General features: G+C 35.8%; 1 protein-coding gene across 1 annotated transcript in view; it reads left to right on the forward strand.

Annotated features, from left to right (window-relative positions):
• The window catches only part of LOC149776441 (inhibitor of Bruton tyrosine kinase-like), a 67615-nt gene that overhangs the window by 14614 nt on the left and 34029 nt on the right, over window positions 1–18972 (forward strand). Inside the window, exons 3-6 of the mRNA XM_089940857.1 lie at window positions 4238–4291; window positions 6407–6477; window positions 12267–12325; window positions 17899–18010. Coding sequence (XP_089796983.1) covers window positions 4238–4291; window positions 6407–6477; window positions 12267–12325; window positions 17899–18010 — 296 coding nt within the window. The remainder of the gene's footprint in view (window positions 1–4237; window positions 4292–6406; window positions 6478–12266; window positions 12326–17898; window positions 18011–18972) is intronic.

The following is an 18972-nucleotide window of genomic DNA, read 5'->3' on the forward strand; positions in this document are numbered from 1 at the left end:
CAACATGACTAATTGCTTTATGACAACACTTGGGTGAGATATGAAATTGTAACTAAGATTCCAGCAGTAAAATTAAAATTTAATATTAGGGAAATATGGCTGGGTAGTATGTATTATTATTCTTTCTTTTCTTGCATGAAGTGTAAGTAATAATGTAGACAATAAAAGAGAGCAATTATTCAGTTTGTGATTGCTTTTTACTAAAGGTCTCTCAGTGGTCTTGGATAAATATGGTGGGATTTATCATCAGCTGATGGGCCTTGGGCACAGAGATGGGAAATTATTATTGATGTAAACAGATCTTAAAATTCCATGGAACACATGTTATGTTTTCTTTATTAGATTTTCCAGTCTCTCTAAGTTTGTGCATACAACTTTAGTCCAAATATTAGAGGTTTCTGTATTGTTTGAGGGATTGACAACAAATTGGAATACCTACATACAAGTTCTCCAACGGCATTGTATTTGAGTGACATTGCTAGTTAAAAATGAATCATTTTTTACAATATTGTGACACGTGGGAGTATGGATAGGTTTATGTGCAAATTATATGGCTAACTAGGAGACTATACTGGTGACAGGTTAGGTGTTGGGAGTCAATTTCCTATGTGCAAATTATATGGCTAACTAGGAGACTATACTGGTGACAGGTTAAGGGTTGGGAGTCACTGTCCTATGTGCAAATTATATGGCTAACTAGGAGACTATACTGGTGACAGGTTAAGGGTTGGGAGTCACTATCCTATGTGCAAATTATATGGCTAACTAGGAGACTATACTGGTGACAGGTTAGGGGCTGGGAGTCACTGTTCTATGTGCAAATTATATGGCCAACTTGGAGACTATACTGGTGACAGGTTAGGAGTTGGAAGTCACTGTCCTATGTGCAAATTATATGGCTAACTAGGAGGCAATACTGATGACAGGTTAGGGGTTGGGAGTCACAACCTTATGTGCCAATTATATGGCTAACTATTAGACAATACTGATGACAGGTTAGGGGTTGGGAGTCACAACCGTATGTGCAAATTATATGGCTATTTAGGAGACAATAGTGGTGACTAGTTGATGGTTGGGAGCCACAGGAATTCAGCTTAAATGTTGAAATCAAAGCATTATATTTTCCGTTTTGAAGGAATTATTCCAAATAGTACTTCACTGTTGGCTGTTTAGGTCACCAACATAAGATAAAACCCAGTTCTTTCTTATTGCCATTTTGGATGTAATTGTTTATTTTCTTTGAAGATTAACCTAGGAAATCAGCTGGTTTGATTTCGATTCACAGTTATATGTAAATTGTAACTGAAGATTCAAAGGTTTTGAATGTACAAAGTTTAGCAGAGATTCAGCTATACAGAAATAAAGGGGTGCTCCTTGCCTCTGCCCTCAGGGCCCTCCTAGCCCCGCTGCTGTGCCCTTTAAGGATCCTCCCCTGCCTGCTGCTGTGCCCTTTAAGGATCCTTCCCTCAGCCTCACTCCAGATCACCATTATAACCAACCTGCTTCTATAAAGATGAAATTTTAAAATTTCATGATGTGCTTCAGGTATTTTTATCACAAAAACTGCCCCTTTGTTTTAAAAGTACCTCTTCCTTCAATAAAAGTTTCCATTTGTGCCATCCTGTATGAAATTCATAGCATGTGGTTTGGTCAACTAAAATTTGATGCCACGCAGCCATGTTTACCAATGTGAAAGCTGGGTTGGGCAACTAAAAAATATTAATAAAAGTGATTGTAAAAAAAAAATTCATAGAAGTTGGTATGCTTTCCAGTGACAAAACACTTGTATGTGACACATTCCATTAGCAGGACTGATAGTGAAGTACACGTATTGTGGGCAATTAGGACTTACTCTTTATATTTTGATTATGGCAATCTTGGGGGTAGCTCAGTAATTTCCCAGGCAGCAAGGAAAATTGCTGGGTAACCAGCAGTTACTGCCTTCAGTTTCCAACTGTAGCCTATTTTGAGCTTGTTGCAATAATTAAGTTACACATCAAGTCTTACAGAGATAAGAGATAAGATTTATTCAGTAAAATTAATAAATAATACAGTACAAATTCAAATTAAAATACACTGTTACAATCAGAATAAGGAATCAATATACAAAATTTGCTTTTAGCTCTACTGGTCATAACCCTCATATGATGGCCTGTTGTCTGCTGTCTATCCATCCGTTAGTACAAGTTTGTTATCACAACTTCTCTTAAACTGCTTGGAGGATTGCCACGATATTGTACACACACATTCAACCTATGGTCTAGTTAGACCTAATTGAAAATAGGTCTTATGATACATCCAGTATGGCTGCCACCACAACCATCTTGAAGTTCTTGCTAGTGCTACTTCTTCAGAATGGATGGCCATATTGACATATGGTTTTAACTAAAAGATGCCTCTTTTGACGTCTAGATGATCCTAAATAAAAATCTTTGTTGTTGTTGTGGGCTTAATGCCATTTTGTTTAGCACATGATAGGCTGTACTTAGCTGCCAGTATAACTCATGGAGGAAGAACCTGGGAAAACTCTGGGAAGAACCACTTACCCACAGGAAGCTACTGGTATGCTTTTTCACATAACCACATATGCCATGCATGATACTTTGAACCCACGTGGACAGAGATGAGAAGCCAGTGATCAGTAAAGGTGAATGCTTTAGATCACTTGACCACCTGGGGCCCTGAATGTGCCTATCTGATGTCTAGTATAGCCACCATGGAAGCCATGTTTAAAACCTTGTTATTGATACTTCTAACAGAAATTCATATTGACATAGGAGTTTCACCAGATGTTTTGTGATGTCTAGATTGTCCTGATTGAAAATGGTTATGTTCAAGCAACCAATATTTTGGGTTTGCACTGAAAAAGTTCTTGTTATGTCTGGTTGGTACTCAATGAAAATAGTTCTGATCTGACTTTGAATATAGCCACCAATGCAACCATCTTGAAAATCTTGTTATTGCTACTCCTTCTAAATGAAAAATCATATAGACATGGGTTTATAGCAGAAGAATAAGATAGCTATTAGTTTCTGAATGAAAATGGTGCTGATCTGACCTCAAATATGGCTGCAACAATAAACATATTGAAAATCATGTCACTAATTCTCCTGAATGGATGGTCATGTCATGATAATATTTTCACAAAAAGTCTTCTAATCATGGCAAGTTTTTCCTGAATGAAAATGGTGCAGGTCTTACATCTGATATGGCTGCCACAATTCTTACATCTGATATGGCTGCCACAATTCTTACATCTGATATGGCTGCCACAGTTCTTACATCTGATATGGCTGCCACAATTCTTACATCTGATATGGCTGCCACAATTCTTACATCTGATATGGCTGCCACAATTCTTACATCTGATATGGCTGCCACAAGGGCTAATTTGAATATCTTGCCACTCAAGAATATCAGAGAATGTTTCAGCACTCACCAGCTAAAAGGAAGAAATGGTCCTATCTTGAATTCATGGAGATTCATTTTGGACAGTAGGACATCAGTACTTTTGACTAACTTTTGTTTCGTGAAGGTTTAATGAGAAATTCTTGTTTATCAGATATTTCACATCATCATCATCATCAGTCTCATGACCTAGTGTGGTCGATGAGGCACTGTGCTGCTGAACATCTGACCAGTTCCCTCCACTTGTCTCGATCAAGTGCCAATGCCTGTGTCTCCACAAAACTTTTCCTGGTCCATTCTGTGATGTTGTCAGTCCACTTTTTTCTCTGTCTACCTCTCCTTCTGCCACCCTGGACGCTGTCCTGCAGGACTGTTGTGGATAGACTGTTGGCTCTAGTGACATGGCCATACCATTTCAGCTTTCTCATCTCATTTCACATCAAGGTTTTCTAAAACTGAAGTTTTAAGATATTATAAAAATAAAAAAATTGAGCTTTTTTGCACTCAATTTACTGTTTTCCTGCACATTGCCAAGTTCTGATTGGATATAAGGGTCACAATGGCTAAAATTTTGAGTCCAGCATTTACCCAAGAATATGTTGCAAAGCATGTCAAAAAAGATTAATATTTATATAATTTTACCATTCATTTCACAAATCTTCAGGCAACCAGAAGGAGGCATGGAGAGAAAGAATAGGAAAAATAATGATATAGATAGGCAAACAGATGGAAAGGCTGGACATCATGCTTTATATTGGCAATTTATTTCTACATCCTTATGATTTGAAGGTTTATTCAGGAATTAGATAACGCTTTTATATATTTTCAGCATCTTTCTGGGGAATGAGAGACATGGTGCAGCTGTTAATGAATAAGGGAGCAGGTATGTCATATGCAGTAATTAATACTCAGTTTGATAAAATTAATCCAGCCATATGCAGTAATTAATGCTAAATTTGATAAAGTGAAGCCAGTGATATGCACTAATTAATGCTAAGTTTCATCAAATTAATCTAGCCATATGCAGTAATTAATGCTAAATTTGATCAAATTAATCCAGCCGTATGCAGTAATTAATGCTAAGTTTGATCAAATTAATCCAGCCGTATGCAGTAATTAATGTTAAGTTTGATCAAATTAATCCAGCCGTATGCAGTAATTAATGCTAAGTTTGATCAGATTAATCAGCCATATGCAGTAATTAATGCTAAATTTTATCAAGTGAAGCTAGTCATATGCAGTTCATTAATATGCAGTTTGACAAAATAAAAACAGTCTAATACAGTAATTTATACTCAGTTTTATAAGGTTATGTCAGTACTATGCAGTAATTAATACTGTTTGATAAAAGTTAAGCCAGTCATATGCAGTAATTACTATTCAGTTTGATACAAATTAAGCCAGTCGCATGCAGTAATTACTATTCAGTTTAATAAAAGTTAAGCCAGTCATATGCAGTAATTGATACTCAGTTTGATTAAAGTTAAGCTAGACAATTGATGTAGCATTCAAATGAGATGAAGAGACATCTGTTATCTCCTCACAAAATTAGGAGACAATGTCTGATTCTGTGTCTGCATGCATGCATGGTTAAATTTGATAATGCTTCATTTCATGTGATTTCACCAAATCGTGGGATATGACTAAATTAGTCATTCTTACATACTTAGGCTAATTTTCACTTACATTTTGCATGCTAAATGTAACAGCGGAAATGGAAATTACAAAACATTGATCCTTTATGAAATTAAACCACTGAAGTTGTGTCAGTTGGTCATGAAACCACTGGTGGCTCAAGAGTATTCAAGAGGCCCAGTGTGCTCTTCTGCCTATCAGAGTAACTGACAACCTAATAGCTGTAACCTGTTTACTTTGGATTGCATCTTGTGATGATGTTTCAACTGAGGGTGCTTTTGACTCTGCAAACAGTGTGGTTTGTTTAGAACAATGTTGACCTATCTTATTTGGGATTTTTCAGTTTTTCCTTTATCTTTGTTTTGTATTTTTGGGACTGAGATTTCGCAGTATGTTTACCTTTTATTATTAAAGATTTGTCACATTTTTACATTTTCGTATGTACTATTGATTTCAGGGTTTGCCTTTCTGGAGATTTTGGCAAGGTTTTTGTCTCTGCAGTTATTGCCACTGAGCTTTTGATTGGCACTCTATAGCCAGCATAGTGTTGATGAGCATATATGCGTACATACCAAGCCTCTGGAAAAGCTTGCATCTGCCAGACATGTCCAGTGATAACAATAACTTTATCAGTTGCAAAATATGCTCATCATTTTACAACTGTAAAATACAGTAATTTTAAATACCTTATCTGACATGGGATAGAAACTCTTCGTATGATAGGTGACATACAACCTTGAGGGTTGGTCCAGGATTTGAACTTCAACTAAGAAGCAGATTAAGGTATACACTGCCACACCAAAGTGATCCCATCTCTGTTGCTGTGCATACTTTCAAGCATCCAGCAGAATATACCCTTTATATTCATGGCACTGCTATAACAATAAATACCATTGTGGCTTTGTTTGAAATAAAAGTAATGATATAAAGTACAATAGCAAGTGAACAAATTGCCCATGAGAGTTTTTGCTAATTGGTTAATGTCATTAGTAAAATCTGTCAAACAAAATCTGCATTTTATATTGTCTGCATTGATATAAAAATAAATACTGTTGCAACAGGTGTGAAACTGGCGTTATGGTACAGTATAAATTCTAACAGGGAATTATACATTTCCATACTTGAACCAAGTTTGGGAGTAGACCATGTAGGCAAGTAATGAGGGACCCTCAATAAACAGTTAACATTCCAGCCATAACACAGTGCATTCAACAAAAAACATGTTCATATTTCTAGAAACATGCTTTTCAGTAATCACAGTAAAGAAAGAAAAAAAAGCAGGGAGGAGAAACTGAGAGATAGGCATGTAACCTGTAGCCTTTATAAATAGAAAACAATCCTGCTTAGTACTATTCTATTTCAGACCCAAATCATCAGAACAAAGGAACGAAATGGACTCCACTCCATGCCGCTACTTTCCAGGAGCATGGCCCAGTAAGTGCAAAGTATATACTATATACCACAAGATTAATCAATAAAACAGTTGGTTAGTAATTTCTGTTTTCAGGTAATTGATAAACTGTAATGGACTATAAATTAGGCCATGCATTGTCATTTCATGATAGTGTGACCCTGCAACAGCATACTCCATTATAATATGAATTTGGATATAACATGATTTTGGCATGTCTCCTGAAATTGCATATACATGTACTTGTATTTTTCTCACAGATGAAATTATTTGTTTTCTTTCTTAAAAGTATGAAAAGTAACATGTAAAAAGTTTATTATCGTTTTTGGGGAAGAGATTGTGTATGAATTCTGCAGCAAGACAATTGTGGCATGGCTCATGCCATTTCATTTACATGTATTTTTCTCATACTAAAACTACGAAAAATAACGTAAAAAGTTTATTCAGTGATCATGCTGGCTTCATCAGTATCACAAATTGGGATTTATTTTCCTTACTGGTGACAAAATATTACCAGCTGGCGAGTTGTTTTTGCGACATTGATGGTTGTTTAAACTTGTATATGAAGTAATTAAAATTCACAGTCATCGTGAATTTAAGGAAGCTGCAAACTTGATATAAAATGCACTAGAATGTGTTTATTATTAGATAAACAAATTCTTTGTTCATATTGACAAACCATCTTAATTGTTGTATCATAATCCACTTATTATGACATCTGGCTTGAGTACCCTATGCTGTTGGATCTCTGCATTTTATTTATATTTTTATTTATTTTTGTTGTTGACATTTATGGTAGTGGAGACAGGATGAGGCACCATCTCATAATGGATCTTTCTGAAGAAATAGTCTTGGACTATTGGCCACTTACTAGTAATTGATACATTTATTTATACTGAACTTTGTGTGTGGACGATAAGTAAAATTCCTCTTCTTTTCACTTGTAAAATTAAATCCTTTAGAACAATTGCATTTTCTATAGTAATCCCTGTCAGAACCAAACACATGTTGGCCATTCTTTTTTAATTTCTGATGCATGCACGGAAGGCAACATCACTTCACTACCAGGAATGTAAAAATAATCCACAAAAAACAACAGAGCTCTACTTGTTGATCTAACCTATAGTCATGCTACCAGGACTAGCTAAAATCTACCAAATTTTGAAGGCAGGAACAGTAACTCCGCCTACAGTTGACCAAATGATGGCTAATTTCTTTTGTTTTTAAAATGTACCCAGAATATTTTTTTGCTGTAACTTCAAAGAAAACTGATTACTAAGCAATTGAAACAAAAATTCAGTCTCAATCAATATTCTACAGTTATTTGATGTTGCTGCTGCAGTAAGAAATGGACATCTGTTTGGTCCTCCAAAGCTGTCCTTTTGCGGTAACTTAAATAACACATGCACCCTTAATAAAAAAAATAGCTGACTACAATCTTCACAACAAAAAAAATTAAAACAACTTTCATCAAAGGAAGTTAACACCAAATTTACATACAAGCATTGGAATCTGATAGATCATTGCATTTTCCAAAGTGACTGGAACATGTTTATTGTGCCGGGAAAGTCTCATTTTTGCAAGGAAAAAAGTTATGCTTTCAGTCACTACCAATGGTGGCATAGAACAGAAGTTAAATTTCCAATCTTTTGAAACTATAGATATCTAGCTATCAAGTTAATTTAAGATCGGGTATCTTGCAGAGATATTTGTTAAACTTTTTAATTTGTTCACGTTTTCATTTCCTTATGAATAGCCTGATCCCCTGGGTAGCTTCAGCAAAATTATACGCTAATTTATGTATAACTTGTGCAAACTATAGTACTTCCATCTTCATCTGTAAAGAAGGCTTGTAAACCAGTCTAGGGTTACATTATGCCAGCATGTGAGAGAGTTGTCTGCCGAGTGCAATGTAAACAAACTATAGCCACATGCTATTTGCGACATTTGTAGTGAACTGTTTTTTGACAATTGGATATAGATCAAAATGAATGCTACCAATTTTTTTATATGTGGGTTATTTGTATTTTCTAAGGGGATGTGAGTCGTACATGAATTTTTTAACGTGTGCACTATACTCGAATTCATTGATTTCTTATATTCATGTACAGTTCTTAATGTATTATGGATTGTACTACACAAATGTAAGCTGTCAATATAGAAGTGTTTTTCAGACTAGTTTATCTTCATTTAATCAAAAGCACATTGCTTTGTGCCTGCTTTTATTACCCACCCCCCATCCCCACCATATTTTAGGTAAATGCATCATTTTCTTCAGCTAACCGACTTGGTTGGTTATAACATGGTTCAGTCTATAATCTTGGTTGGGTTCTATGGACCCCAACCACCGTGTTATAGTTGGGTCACACTGTATTTTGCAACTGTTTTTACTTGTACATTTTTTGTGTGACTTGTACATTTTTTGTGGCAGGCATCTTTATCTGTGGTATATTTGTATTATTTTAGCTATTTTAAGCAAGCAACACATATAAAGGACTGGTATGGTTTGATATTGTGTTTTCTAAAAAAAGCTCATATTTTCATGTATATATAATTAATAGATCAGTTGGTGGTCCAGTCCACGCTCATAGTTTACTGTTTACAATGTTTCAAAGACAATTTTAACTCAGGATGGGGCCCCGAGTGGCCAAGTGGTCTAAAGCGCTCTCCGTTACGGATCACTGCCATCTCACCTCTATCTGCGTAGGTTCGAGTCTCGGATTGGGCCAATGTGGGTATGTGAGAAAGCTTGTCAGCAGCTTCTCGAGGGTCAGTGGTTCTCTCCGGGGTTTTCCCGCGATCTTCCTCCACCATTAATACTGGCTGCCATGTATAGCCTATCCTGTGCTGAAAAATGGCGTTAAACCCCACAACAACAACAACAACATAACTTGGGATACAAGGTGTGTGATACATTATCCACATACTGTCTATACTTGATTGCACCAAGATCTGCTGTTGCATAATGTACTGGCAGATATCTGTCTATGCAGTTAACATGTTAGGGGTAATCATTAGAGTAGACAACATATACCAAGATCTGCTGTTGCATAATATACTGGCATATATCTGTCTATGCAGTTAACATGTTAGGGGTAATCATTAGAGTAGACAACATAGACCATGATCTGCTGTTGCATAATATACTGGCATATATCTGTCTATGCAGTTAACATGTTAGAGGTAATCATTAGAATAGACAACATAGACCATGATCTGCCTGTGCATTGTGGGATGGCAAATCAAGGTCTATGCTGTTTGTTTTGTACTTGACTTGTAAGTGATTATATACAGTACTAAAGATTAATTTATTTTCATGCATATCATTTTTGTACTTGTGCAAACTATAGTACTTCCATCTTGATCTGTAAAGAAGGCTCGTAAACCAGTCTAGGGTTACATTGTGCCAGTATGTGAGAGAGTTGTCTGCCAAGTGTGATTTCAGTAATTTCTGGAGAAAAATAATAAAGCTTACCTTCTCCTGTTTCCCCTTTGATATTTAAAGTTAAAACATATTGTGTTCAATCTTTACTTATTAATTAGTAGTTTGTACTTGAAATGACATAAAAATTATAATTTAACATTATCATCAGTAGTAACCATTGACATCACTTCCACCCCAACTCACCTTTTGTAGTGAATTTTACAATCAGGCCTTGCTAAATGCATAGAAATCTTCCAACTGCTGGGATAATTTTCATTGCAGAATACCACACTCTCGGTGTCCTTGACAATGATTACAATAAATACACAGTCCAGATTACACAACACCAGACAGACATGAGTGTATTTTTAACATAGAAAAGTGTCATTCATTCATTTTGTACAAAGGTCTATAAATATTTTTAAGGGTTTCTTGTCAAAATTTAAAACAACCATTTTCTAGAATAATATTTCTTCATACCAGCATTTGATGTTAAGCAGAGTAAAATTAACATTTTTATTCTATAAGTTTTACTTAGTCACTTGCAGATTTATATGACTTACAGTAGTTGCACTTGTTGTTTAGTTGTTGTTGTTGTGGGGTTTAATGCCATTTTTCAGCGCACAATAGGCTATGCATGGCGGCCAGTATTAATGGTGGAGGAAGAATTCAGGAAAACCCTGGAAGAACCACCAATCCTCAAAGCTATTGGCAAGCTTTCTCACATACCCACATTGGCTGAATCCTAGACTCAAACCCACACAGACAGAGGTGAGATGGCAGTGATCTTTAACAGAGAGCACTTTAGACCACTCAGGGCCCCCTGTTGTTTAGTATATGGTCAGATATAATATGAGTCCACAAAATAAAACTGGTTTTGATTTTAAAAATTCATGTTTTCTAAGACAGTATGTTGCAGATTCTGTTCAGTAAGGGGCATAAGTGAACCTGAAAAAAAATTGTTTTCATCCAGGAGAAAACCTTGAAATGATCGGCAAGTTATTGCTTAAAAAATGTGGAAACCTTGAATAAGAAACAAAAACATTAATAATATTGAAATTGAGAAACGACACAGCTGGACCACTACACCATGTGTACCATGTTTCATAGATACTGCATCTAAAATAGTCGGAGAGTTATGCATTGGAAACAAAAATGTGGGTAGAAAGACAAAATGTGGATAATAGATGGATGGGAACAAAATGTAAAAAGGTCCATAAAATATAATGAAACTGAAAAATTGTGAATAGGAATATGTTCAATACTGTTGTACCAGGTTTTATGATACTTTTAATGGTTAGCTCTGGTAACGAAAGTGTGGATGGACAAAAGCACATAATACTGAAACTGATAGAAAAATGATGAAGAGCAAAAGGTCCAACTCAGCCACCAGTTCAGTATGTGTATAAAGTTTTCTAGTGATATTTCAGTCAGTTTGAGAGTCATGTCGCAGAAACAAAACTGTTTATCAACAGATATATAGACACTGGTGATAGCTGTATTCCCTGTCATATGTATGCAAATGGTACTTGCATGTATGAATGAGTTTGAAAAGATATATAACTCAGACTTATTTTGAGATAGTTAATACTATGATATAATTATATTTTTGAAAATGTGCATTATGTAAAATTGTTAAGTAAATTCAGAATTATTATTCACAACCACATGAGAGAAATTTAGGTTTAGTGGTTTGAAAAAAATGGACAGTAGCTTAGAAAGTGTTGGGTTATGGCACTAATATGTGATTTCTGTATTGTGGTCACACTCCTCCACTTGCAAATCCACACTCAAAAGAAGCCATCCAATGATCAGTCTTTCTTGCCCATGACAGATATGACACATACAATTTCAGTACTGTGATGCAATCCATATACTTGCCTTGGACAGAAATGATGCAAACAGTTTCAGTACTGTGATGCAGTCCCTCTACTTGCCAATAACAGAAATGATGCAAACAGTTCCAGTACAGTGCTCTATTTCCTCCATTTGCAGGCCCCTTCGCAACAGAGGCCAGAACGAAGGTCACCTTGATCAGCACTTAAATACTATACTGGTACAGTTCACACAAAAAATGAAGAAAAGTCAAAATATGGGTGAAATTTCCACGATCATTGTAAACTTTAACATATTTATATCTGTATTATACTCTAGGCTATCATTACAAAAATCTGCATTTGGTTCTTTGGAATGGATGTAATTTTGGTGTCGCTGACCGCTTTATGTTTCATTTCTTCAGCGTATGGCTATCCACGAAGATTGCAGTCCACTTGTAGATACACACATACATAGCTGATGCTAGAAGCAATAAATAAATCAAATCTTTTTGTCAGTTGTTAATTGATACTTTACTAATAATTGAATTACACTACAAAATATTTTTTTCAGGTAATAATGGTTCTTTTAGAACATGGGGCAAAGCCAGAAATTCCTGATGCAGAGAGGAGGTACATATAACATATTATAGTTATTTTTTTATCTGATAGTTATTGATTGCTATTTTTTTATATTATATTTCTGATAGTTATCAGTTATTATTAACTAGGGATGGACTGGTTGTGAAATTTTCAGGTATCTGGCTGGGCAGGGTATTTTTGGGTGGTGCAAATCCAGGCAAATTCATGTGGCTGTACCAGGTTCCCATCTATCCTTAATACATACATACATACATACATACATACATACATACATACATACATACATACATACATACACACACACACACACAGAGACATGCATGCATACACACACACACACACACACATACATACACACACACATACATAAATAGATATGCATGCACACACACAGACATACACACACATTAAAGGAATGGATGGGTAGGGAGAATTGCAGGGGCCAGGTATTTCTAGTTAGTGCAAACCTGGCCAGGTTTAGGTGGCCAGCATGGTACTCATCCATCTCTATTACTAACTTATTATAAATCCAAATAATAATAATAATAATGAGGACTTTGTGTAGCATCTAATCTTTAGAAGCTCTAAGCGCTTTACAACATTAGACAACACCTATAAGATAAAAAACATAATAATATTATTACAAAAACAAACAACATGAAATCAGAAAAACATTAAAAAATAAAATACATTCTGAGAATATTTCAGGTAGGAAACATTATTAGGTCTTTAAGTTTGTTCTGGCAGTCAAAATAAGTGAGTTTTGAGAGCCCTCTTGAATGTGATTACTGTGTCTTTGTGTCTAAGTTCAGTGGGCAATTCATTCCACGTTGCTGGGCCCTGGTATGCAAAAGAACACTGTCCATATGACTTTGTTTTCATAGTGGGAATAATGAGTATACGATTGTCAGAAGAGGAGCATAAGTATCTTGCTGGTGTGTACACATGGGTGAGGTCAGATAGGTATGTTGGACTAGAGTCCGACAGTGAAATGTAGCACAGAGAACAAATTTTGTGTTTGATTCTGGATCGAATGGATAGCCAGTGTAGGGTACAGAGCAGCGGGGAGGTGTGCTCTGATCGTGGTATTCTAAGTATGATCCGAATAGCTGTGTTTTGAACTTTTTGAAGTTTCTGGAGTAGATATTTAGATGAACCAGACAGAATTGAGTTACAATAGTCCAGTCTTGAAAGTACTAATGAACACACAAGTGTTTTAGTGGCATCAACTGAAAGATATTTGTGAATTGAGCTGATGCTCTCAGCTCAAGATATGCAGCTTTGCATATGTTCATGACATGTTGGTGCAATGTGAGAGTACTGTCCAGAGTAACACCTAGGTTTCGTACTAATTGTGTGAATTTAATGTTGGCGTTGCTGATATTTATTGTTTGAGGTAAAGGATGTGAATGAGAAAGTCTTTATGTTGTTATCAGAATGGCCTCAGTTTTATCATCATTCATCTGCAGCTTGTTACAAGTCATCCATGATTTCACATCAGAAATGCACCTCTCTACACCTTGGATGGTAGCATCAACTTCAGTTGGGTGGCTAGATTTGTATATTTGGGTGTCATCAGCGTACAATTGGTGAGACACTGGATGATGATCTATGACACTTGAGAGCAACTGAGTGTATAGAATGAAGAGAACAGGTCCAAAAACAGACCCCTGTGGAACACCACAACATAGATCAACTGGGCTGGAGTGTATTCCATTTGCAGACAGAATTTGTGTCTGTTGACCAAGTAGGACTTGAACCACATAAGGCTGTATCATGAATGCCAAATACATGCTGGAGACGGTGAAGTAATATATCATGGTCTATTGTGTCAAATGCTGCAGACAAATCAAGGATGGTGAGGACTGTAATCTTTCCGCTATCCAACGCAGAGAGAATGTCATTAACTACTTTTAGAAGAGTATTTTCAGTAATGTGGCAAGGGCAATATGCAGATTGTACATTGCTAAAAAGACTGTTTGAATTTAGATGAGATACAAGCTGGGATAGAACAACCTTTTCTAAGATTTTTGAAATGAATGGGAGATTAGAAACTGGGCGGTAGTTCTTTAAATCGTTATGGTCTAGTGTTGGTTTCTTCAGCAGATGCTTTACAATGGCAGTTTTGAAAAATGATGGGAATTCCCCAGATGAGAGAGAGAGGTATTAATAACATCAGTTAGTGAAGGCAATATTGGATCTAAGCACTCAAGCAACAGTGATGTTGGAATTGGATCAAGTTCACATGACTTTGGTGCACTCATCATCACGATTGTACATACGAAATCGATAGAGACAGGTTCAAATGCTGCTAATGGTTGCTGCTCAAATTCTGTATCCCAACTGTATGGTGACGACGAGTCAGTTGAAATAGTGGTGTCAAGCTTATCTCTAATGGTTTGTACTTTGTCACAGAAGAAATTTGCAAACATGTCCGGAAGGTCGACTGGAGAGAAGGTAGTTGGAAGTGGTGTTGATTTGTTCCTTGACATTAGCTTGCTAGTAATCTCAAAGAGCTCTTTGCAGCTGGAACTTTCTGTGATCTTAGTAGTGCAGTGGGCTGATTTCGCTGCATGGACTATATTTGTGACACTCTTCTTAGCGACTTCATAAATTTGCTTATGAATAGTGAATCTGGTGGAAATCACACACTAACTTATTATTCATGACTGATTACTGTCTTTACTCACTTATAAGTTAAATCCATTTGCAAACTTCACAAACCCAGATCTGCCATTGCATGATGCATGCGCCCTGCATGCTATCTCAACATGGCCATTGTTGTTACAGAGGATTAAATAAAGGTTATTGGTGTTTTTTGTGATGTATAGTAATGTTAAAACATTTTAGCCTTAATGTTGTGGCTGCTGGTTGCATTCATTTGGGGTTGCACATGACAATATGTTCAAATTATAAATTCAAACCATATTATGATGTTTATGGTAGTAAATGACAGTTGGTTGATCATAGCAGACATTGTTCAGATGAGTTTTACTTTAGTATCCAAATTCTGAATTTACATATACCTGCCATTAGAGCATATCATGTTGTAATGGTTTACATCAGTCTGTCCACCTGTCCATGTCTGTATATCTGTTCCCTATTTCATTAATACACAATAATTCAAATTCTCAACCATCTGCCATTACCAGACATTGCAAATAGTTTGCATTTGGGGCAAGGAAGAAACCTATAGATTTAGGGCTCAAAAAGTGAAAGGTCAATTTCACAGGGGCCCAGACTGCTCCAGTAGCTTAAGTGGTTAGAGCTTGTATATTGGGAGCTCATGGGTTCACTGCCCAGCTGAGTCATATCAAAGACTTATAAAAATGGTATTATCTACTGCCTCGCTTGGCACTTAGCATTGAGAGGTTATTGTTAGGACTATTTAGCCTGGTGTCTGGATAATGTAAATGGGTGGGACACGATGCTGCATGTTTATGGCATGATGTCCCAGTGCTAGACATCAGTATAAACTTCTACACTGCAGAATTTAAGCAATATGACTCAAATTGTTAAAACTAAGTTGAAAATCTAAATCAGACTAAGATGGGGACCTAAAGATTGAAAACTGTTTCCACCCAGTGATTTGACTTGTGTAACATATATCATCACCAAACATTGTAAATGGCTTGTTACTAAGATAAGAGAAGACACGTGTTGATTTTTGGGTCAAAATATCAAAGATCATGGTCACAGTGACTCCAAGAAGAAGAAGAATGGTGTTCACATGATATAGTGAGATCTTTATCACCTACCTTTGACTAAGCATTGTGCATGGCTTGCATTTGAGACAAGAAGACATGTTGATTTTCAGGTTAAAAGGTAATGGGTCAAGGCCACCTGGATTGAAAGAAAGAAACATTTCTACAAAACTACTCAAAGGTCTGTACCACATGCCTTGACTAAACTTTACAGAGTGCTTACATTTAAGACTAAGAAATTGTTAATTGATATTCAGGTTAAAAGGACATTGGTTGAGGATATAGCAGACCTGCCAACTCTTACGATATTGCCGTAAGTCTTAAAAATATTACCCTTAAAATACGCACTTACAGCATACTAGCAGAAACTATGGAAAATGTTGCCAAAAAGTCCAAATAATCGGTTCATTCATGTTTTATTTGGATCTGGGTTTCATCTTAGAATTAGTGAAATTAGTCAGGGAACCAGCCTAACTTTACTGCAGCACTCCAGACACTTTGACATGATCAAAACTGTTGATTATAGAATTTTTTAAAATGGCATCCAGAAAGCGATTCATGTTTAAGATGAAAGGGAAAATAAGCTTCTAGAAAAGTATTAATAATCAACACAGAAGAATAAAAAGGAGTATTTGGATTCTTGTGAATAAAAGCTGGAAAGGACACAATTACGTCTGTTGGACATCACATGCCAGTTTGAGTATGTCTTATGGCGGGAGAAATGATTGCCATTGTCATGTGAAGTGGAAAAGTATTTCTAAGAATTATGTCAAGTTGAGAGATAGCAAAAAGCCATTGAGCTGCATAGGGTTTGGAACTAGAGTTTGTGCAACTATACTAGTGGTAAATAAAGTCTGTGTGTACTTTACAAACTTTTCAGTTGAACATAATGTTTATCATCTATGCGTCAAACTTTTAATTAGGTTTTCCAGCTTTACAGTAGCAGTTATTGATATTTTGCTACACCTTACAGAAAACTGGTCAATCTTACGGATAAAAATCAACTGCCTTACTGAGACGGACTCGTCAGGATTGGCAAGTCTGACATAGGGTCTCCAAGAAAGAAAATGGTTTCCACAAAATAACTCGAGTCCTATGGCACAAATCATGACCAGACATTGGCATTGACTTCCATTTGAGACAAGAATGGCATGAAGTAATTTTGGGGTCAATAGGTAAAAGGGTATGGTCACCAAGACTGAAAAGAAAAATGGGCTCCACATTTTAATTTGGCAGACATATCATGTATCATTTATTGTATTCTTGTTTTAGGTTTTGTTAGAAAACAAAAATTACATTCTGAAGAGTATACAGAAATAATTGACTTTTTTTGTCAAGGATTAAGAAAAATATATAGCTTTTCTCAACAGTAAACTACACATGCATTATAAGAAATGGTCAAACTTACACAGCGTGAATCCTCAGATTGTAGTGTATGCTATTATATTGTATATAATTCTGTTTCTTCACCATGATTTATTTTACTATTATTTCTTTTGTCCATCCAGTTTAGATGAGTCTTCATTTTCTCTTATTTTAATGATGTCATATGTAATCTCAACCAGGACTTTTTTAAAACACAAACTAATTTAACCTGTCTTAGTCAAACAAGCTTGGACAATATGGGCTGTACCATACTGTCATACTGCTACTACTGCTCCTTGTATTACTTCTGCTACTACTACTATTACTTCCACCACAACCACCACAACTACTACTATTCTACTACTGCTGCTTCCACCACTACCACTACTAATCTTAGTGTTACTATTTCCACTACTGCTTCTAGTACTATTTTTACTACTTCACCACTGCTACTATTACTTTACTACTACTACTAATACTACTACTACTACTACTAACAATGCTGCTAATACAGTACACATTTTCTGTTTTTAGGACCCCGATAGACTTTGCCTCTGCATCAGATAAGATTTGGCCACATTTTGCAATTCTTCAATATTCACGGACCTCCAGGGCAGAGCTTGTAGACAAGAAGATAATCAGACCAGTGAGTATACATTCAAGTACACATGAGATCCTTATTAGCATGGTTGATTTAGAATCTTGTCATGGTTGATTTAGAATCTAGTCATGGTTGATTTAGAATCTTGTCATCATTGATTTAGAATCTTGTCATGGTTGATTTAGAATCTTGTCATGGCTGATTTAGAATCATGTCATCGTTGATTTAGAATCTTGTCATGGTTGATTTAGAATCTTGGCATGGTTGATTTAGAATCTTGTCATGGTTGATTTAGAATCTTGTCATGGCTGATTTAGAATCATGTCATCGTTGATTTAGAATCTTGTCATGGTTGATTTAGAATCTAGTCATGGTTGATTTAGAATCTTGTCATCTTTGATTTAGAATCTTGTCATGGTTGATTTAGAATCTAGTCATGGTTGATTTAGAATCTTGCCATGGTTGATTTAGAATCTTGTCATGGCTGATTTAGAATCTTGTCATGGTTGATTTAGAATCTTGTCATGGTTGATTTAGAATCTTGGCATTGTTGATTTAGAATCTTGTCATGGTTGATTTAGAATCTTGGCATGGCTGATTTAGAATCTTGTCATGGTTGATTTAGAATCTTGTCATGGTTAATTTAGAATCATGTCATCGTTGATTTAGAATCTTATCCTGTAGAGAACAATCAGCTGTGTTGTTATTGGACAAGTACTTTTTCTAGCTAACTACCTTACTAACTTCCACCTTCAAAATCTCAAACAATGTTGCATTGCTTTAATTTCAGAAATATATCACAGTTTGTTGATCTTATTCATTTTTATAAAAGGTTTATTTGTGAAATTTAAAAATCACAGCTGCAATCCTCCTAATAGTGCATCCCATATAAACAGCTGTGATTTATATTTAGTGGCTTTGAAAAACGATTACCATACATACTCACTTATAAGTCGAGTCTGACTGCAAACTGCATAGACCCAGATCTGCCATTACATAATGCACTA

The sequence above is a fragment of the Sinohyriopsis cumingii genome, chromosome 18 (genome assembly GCF_028554795.1).
Source record: "Sinohyriopsis cumingii isolate HCF-2022 chromosome 18, ASM2855479v2, whole genome shotgun sequence".
NCBI lineage: Eukaryota > Metazoa > Mollusca > Bivalvia > Unionida > Unionidae > Sinohyriopsis > Sinohyriopsis cumingii.